Source organism: Humulus lupulus, chromosome 2 (assembly GCF_963169125.1).
Source record: "Humulus lupulus chromosome 2, drHumLupu1.1, whole genome shotgun sequence".
Classification (NCBI taxonomy): domain Eukaryota; kingdom Viridiplantae; phylum Streptophyta; class Magnoliopsida; order Rosales; family Cannabaceae; genus Humulus; species Humulus lupulus.
Genome location: NC_084794.1, coordinates 286127418 through 286133983, shown reverse-complemented (window position 1 = coordinate 286133983; position 6566 = coordinate 286127418). Strand labels below are relative to the sequence as shown.

At 38.4% G+C, this 6566-nt stretch overlaps 1 protein-coding gene across 1 annotated transcript; it reads right to left on the bottom strand.

Annotated features, from left to right (window-relative positions):
• Nucleotides 1-2750: 2750 nt before the first annotated feature.
• Nucleotides 2751-5945, bottom strand: LOC133815629 (uncharacterized). The gene is made up of 2 exons (XM_062248446.1): nucleotides 5637-5945; nucleotides 2751-3194 (listed from the first exon to the last, which is right to left on the bottom strand). The coding sequence occupies exons 1-2, from the start codon at nucleotides 5643-5645 to the stop codon at nucleotides 2751-2753; spliced, it is 453 nt and encodes a 150-aa protein (XP_062104430.1). The 5' UTR covers nucleotides 5646-5945.
• Nucleotides 5946-6566: the final 621 nt, after the last annotated feature.

Sequence of the window (6566 nt, the reverse complement as noted above, 5' to 3'; positions counted from 1 at the left end):
GGGAAAATGGTACACCAGTCAACCATCAAACTGATCAAATCGTTTTCAGAAATTGATCCAATACTGGAGTCAAAGATGTTGGACATCCACCCATTCAGGTCTGCCTCTACAGCTACCCAATGCAATTGGTCTTTCAAGAAGAGGGCAAAATAAATGAACTCCTTGTTCTGCCAACTCGGTAAGAACTGGACTGCATCACCCCTAACCAGGTCCAATATACTGTCATCCCAACTAAAGCTAGAGTAGTCAGAACCTGGAAAAGCGTCCCACCAAGCCTTCAATGATTCGGGAAAAATTGTAGGCATAACAACACAGTTCTGAGGGTACACGTAAGGATAAACTTCTAGACGCCTCCTCATGAGATGGAATGCTGCATCTAAATGCTACATTAAAGGAAAATTAAGTCAGTAACCACATTATCGTACCAAAATAAATAAACAAAAAACTATCAGCCGTGAATATAGTAAATATCGTACCCCAATCGTACCATCATCGTACCCCAATCGTACATGAATATAGTAACTAAATAACAACAATAAAACATTCTATCGTACCCCTATCATGCTAATATCGTACCATCATCGTACCTTTATGGTAAAAACTACAGTATTATACACCATCGTACCCACTAGCGTCCCACTGTCGTACCATCATCGTACCATTGACAAAGTAAGTTAACAATTTGAAACTAACTATTATCGTACTGCCATCGTACCTATATCGTCCCACTACAAATTCTAAAATTACGATGTTAATAGTAACTACTTAACAAATTATATCGTACCCATATCGTGCTAATGTCGTACCACCATCGTACCATGGACAATAAAAACAGTTTATAATTTGACACTTATAATAATCGTACTACCATCGTACCTATATCGTACCACTACATATAGAAACATTTAAATAAATTTTCAACATTCTTTAATTATGAAGTTATAGAAAACTTACAGAGTCAGAAAGCCATGTCCTCGGAGTATGCAGTTTCAGGAACCAAGCAACATCGTGTGTCCCTGAGAAGCATTCCCTCGGATATTTATTCCAAATGGTGCCAAGAAACCACTTGTGAAAGTTCATAAGTAATTTACCATCAACAACCCTCAATGGATCCACATTCACTGCTGTCTTCGATTTCTTATTCCTTTTCTTCATTGCAGTGTACTCATCGAACCACCTAGGCCTCTTTCTTTCTCTCCTCTTCTCCGGTGCTGGTGGAGCTACGTCTAAGAATTGTACTTCAGAATCATCAGTATCTTCGATTACAGTAATTTGCCTATCCTCTGGTGTACGAAAAATGTGATCATCTACATCATCAGGTCTGTAATCATTAGGGAGAATGTCTTCATCTATAGGAGACTGAGGGCCTTCTTCAGTGGACTGAGGGTGTGGATCTGGAGCTGGCCTACTAAGATCTTCCATCATTGTCATCAGCTTCTGCAATTGACCCAAGATCTCGGACTGATCTTTAATAAGGGCACTTTGTTGCCCTTCAACCTTTTCCAACCTGGCCAAAATCATAGAGTAGCCTGGTTGCTCAGCTTGGGAGGAGGTGCTGGCATGATGTGTTGATGGGGGAACCTCAGGTGCTGGAGGTGGTGAAACCTCCTTAAAAATATTTGCTGCTTCTGCTTGCTCAGCTAACTTTTCAGCAAGCTTTTCAGCCTGGCTCTGTAAGGCTTCCTGTGTAGGCTGTCCATCGGCACCCACCTCTAGTTCCTCTAACCCCATGTCCACATACAATGGGGCTTCATTGTCTGTAAGGGTCCTCACATACTGTTCTTCAGCAGGTCGGGCACACAGGTAGGGGTATACTGTCAACTGCCACAAAAAACAATGAATATTTAGATTGGAAAGTAAAACAATATAAAAAATAAGTAATTGTCATCGATGAACAATGGTAAACTATCGTACCCCAATCGTACCATATCGTACCCACATCATGCAATTATCGTACCTCAATCGTACCATATCATACCCATATCATGCAATTATCGTACCCATATCGTACCCATAACATAACAATATCGTACCCGTAAGTGAGAATTACTTGCTAACTATCGTACCATCATCATACAACATCGTACCAATATCGTACCTCTACAACTACATTAATAAAGAATACATATCGTACCCCAATCGGACCATCATCGTACCAAATCGTACCCCTTAGCCAGTTTTCAAACAGTTGACAAAAAAACCACAAAATAACCCCACAATCGTACTCAAATCGTACCCTATCGTATTCCTATCGTGCAGTACCCATAGAATTGCATATCTAGAAAAAAATATAGAACATTCAAAATATTTAAAAAGTAAAGTAAAAGCTCACCTTTTTGGCAAACAATTTAATAAGTTGCTCTTTGTGTATCTCTACTTTCTCCTTGCTCTACCAGTTGATCATTCTTGGAATGCCTTGGCCCAATCTCACAGCATAATCCTGACCCAACTCAATGATGGACTCAAAAGCCCAATACTGCAATGCTGCAGCATACCCATAAATAGAGTACTTGGCCTCCTTCTGAGTCTTTCCTTTCTCAATCTTCTTCTGTAAATGCTTCTTCATTTCTACAAAGTCTTTTTGACAAGTTTGTAACAACTTCTGGTATGATATCTTCCCCCACGGGTACTGGAAAAAGAAGTCAACGTCATCTACCGTTTTCAGCATGTCAGTCCAAACCATCAACTTCTCCTCACGACCTTTCAAAACACCCTCTACTAATAAACACAAACCCATCTTGTACACATCATCAACTTTGACAAGTCTCAAAAGTTCTGCGCAGTTGCCCTATGCTCATTGGGGAATGACCATTGAAGTACTCAAGAATCAACCGATCCGAAGGGGTCTTCGCTTTAATCTCAGCTTCAGACGGTCCGCCCTCGAAATTTAAACCAGTAACTAAAACGAACTCCAATTGGCTAAATCTACATCGTTTTTTCCCAATATAAAACTGGACTTCGTCAGTCTTCTCCCCTCTGAATTTGTGCAACAATAGCTGATGGACTAAGGCACCAGAAAAATTTAATGGTTCCGCCATGAAGAACTGTTTGAAAGGGGATTCCTTCACCCTATCCAATAAACCACACTGTATAAATTTTTCTTTAATCTTTGGAAAGTACCAACTGCCGCGCCAAGTGATACGTCCCGTAAAATGTTCCTCTACTGGAACTATCAGTTGTGGAGGTCTTAAGTTCTGCATAAAACAAATAAATATCCAATTAAATAGAATAACAAAAAAAACATCAAATTTTATATTCTGCAATCTATTATCGAGCAACTATCGGACACTATCGCACCATATCGGACACTAATGAAAAAAAATTAAAAACTGGAACTATAACATTATCGTGCACCATCGTACCTCACATTGTACACCATCGGAATATAACAACACAACAATTTGTTCCCAATATCGGGCACACATCGTACCCAATATCGTACCTTATCGTACCTTCACCCTCAACCTCAAGTTATCAGAAAACACAAACTATCGTACTAACGTCGAACCACTATCGTACCCCTATTGTACAGTCATCTTCAACCTGAAGTTATGAGAAAACACAAACACTATCGTAACCCTATCGACCCACTATCGTACTGTAGAGTCCAAGAACTTTACTTAGCTAATTGTTTAGTAGTATTATAGTATGTTTAGTGTTATCATTGTTACTTTGGATTTTTGATTCAGACCGGGAGTTATTTGGACACTCATAGTAGTACTTATAGATTTTCTAAGTTTAACCTATAGTTTAAGAATATTAAGTATAACCTAAGGTTTGATTAATGTGTCTGATATTAAGGATTATATTATTATATTATAAGGTTTAGACATCAACCAATAGGATTTTAAGCACATGTTTTGAATGGTAATTAAGGATTAAGTATTTTTGAGGATTAAATTAAATAAGGGTAAAAGTTTGAATGTATAGGGTCAGTCAGCAGCTTTGAGCACGTTGAGGGCTTAGTCAAGGCTGTTTACTCCATTCAAACTCAGCTAAAAATGTGTAAATTCGTGTTTAAATATTCAGCGTATGCCGATATATCGCAGCTATAGGGGGCGATATGTCGCAGCACGTAGATACGGAAAACACGAATCGATGCACGGTCGCCTCGGGAACAAAGGTCCAGGCGATATATCGCCTCCACCAGCATGAATTCAAATACATTTGAATTCTTTTCCCTTCAGCCATTCAAACTCCTTCAACAGTCCAGCATCTTCTGAACGACTCTTCAGCCTCTGCTGAACGATTATTCAAATGATTTTCACTTAAAAAGCCATTATTTTTATTCAAGTAAAATCAAGATATTTTCATTCCCAAACTCTATAAATAGGACCTAGTACCCAGCCATTATTCACCATTTGCTCTAAGTTCAGAGGCTGCTAGTGTTAAGTGAGTGTGAGAGTGTAAACACTTGGTTTGGGGAAAAAAAAACTATAAGCTTAAACATCATAAGCTTATTAAACACTTTGGGAAGTGAGTGCTATAGTATTTCGGTGGATGTTAGATTGATCTTGCAATCCTTGAGGTAAACCCAAAACTCTAGTTCTTTTCTGTATTTTTATGTTATTTCCTTTCTCAAAACCTTCTACTCAGTCCCCTAACCTTATTCTTATTTTGGTTAGGGAATCCAAGCTTTTAAGCATATAAGTCGGTAAGTATGTTTTCTATGGTTTAGTCTTTCCATCTCTTTCATTTCATCTCCTTTCTTTAGACTTACTCTTTCTTATGGTTTTAGGAGTGTTCCAACAATCCCAACTCAGTCCATATTCTCGGTAACTTTGGTAAGGAAATAGGCTAGAATCAACATGTTATGTGATTATGTTATCTATATGTTTTATGTTATTAAAAGTGTTATGATATATGTGTATGTTTGTAGGCTTGGGCATATGACCCATATGACTAACAAGACCCCAAATGGGTTATGGGCATATGACCTACTTAGCTAGTAGGACCCCACTAATCCCATGGGCATATGCTTGTTTAGTCTATGGGACCCCAAGTAATAATGGCCATTATAATAAGTGTATGTTATATGTATTATGTTAAGTCTTTATGTTTTCTTATGAAATTATGTATGTGACTTTGTGTTAGATTTTCCTTACTGGGCATTAGGCTCACTCCTTTCTGTTTATGTGCAGGAAAATAAGTTTATAGGCGGAAAGATTCGTGACGCTTGGAGAATGTGTATCGATGATGAATGGAGTCAAGGGGCCGAGCGTTATTCGATTCGAGGATATAGTCTCCTTTTATGTTTTTATGGTTTTTATGTGTATTTTTCCGCATTTTTATGTAATGTCTTTTATTTTAAATCTTGTTTTGTTTTAAAGACAATGGGATCCCAAAATCCTTCTTAGTATTCTGTTTATTTGTAAATAACTCTTATTTTCAAGTTACTCAATAAATTATGGTATTTTCGTAAAAATGTAAGTTTTATGTATAGTTTCGATAATGGTCCAATTAGTCTAGATTAGTGGGTCACTACACGTACCCTATCGTACCTCTAAAAAAACCCAACAAAAAATTCAAAATTTTATTGTTTATCAGATTTCACACAGTCAGATTTCACACAGTTAAATTCAACAATACATACTATAACATTTTCCAATGGAAAAGAAATTGAAAAAAACACATACCCTAGACATTTTTGCGTAATGGGGTGTCGGTTTTTCTTCGGGGTTTGAGTTTTCCTTCGTCTCCGGTGGGGGTTGGGGTTTGGGTGAGGCTTGGTCTCCGGTGGACTGGGTTTTCCTTCGTCGGGTGGTGGGGGTTTTTCTGACCGTCGGGTGAGGGTGGGTGAGGGAGAGAGATGCGTCGGGTGAGGGTAGTTATGGGTTGCTCGATGGTTTTGTGGGAGTGAAGAGTTTTGGCAGAGAGAGGGAACGGGAAATGAGCAGGGGAAAAGTTACAGTTTTTATTTATGTTTTTTTTATCACTATCGTGTACCATCGTACTTTAGTTCGACATTTTTATCATCGTACCAGTATCGGGCCATATCGGTTGGTATCGGGCAAAGTTTTATTTATGTTTTTGATCACTTAAAACACTAATATCGAGCACGTATCGGGTACCATCGTGTACAATCGTACTATTAGGTCCGCAGTAACTTAATAACAACAATCGGGCATATATCGGACTACTATCGATCCATTATCGTACTTAAAAGGGTGTATAGATTTAAAATAATAATCGGGCAACCATCGGGTAGCCATCGAACCTGAATGACCATCGGGTAACCAAACCTATCGGGCAACCATCGGGTTGCCATCGGACCTTCATCACTAACCTTGAAACTCAACAACTATCGTGCCCGAATCTGGCCTCTATCGGACACTATCGGGCATTTACTCAAGGAACAAAAAAAAAATGCAGATTTTCACAGAACACGATTTTCACCCAAAAAATAGCAAAAAATACCAAAAAACTACAGATCCAACATCTAAACAGCATTCTAAATCATAAAAACAACCAACAACAACAAGAATCAAAGAAAATCACTTACCCATGTGTATCTTTCTTGCAAGATTTTAGAGAGGAAAGGTATGAGATTTTGTTATGAAAGGGGT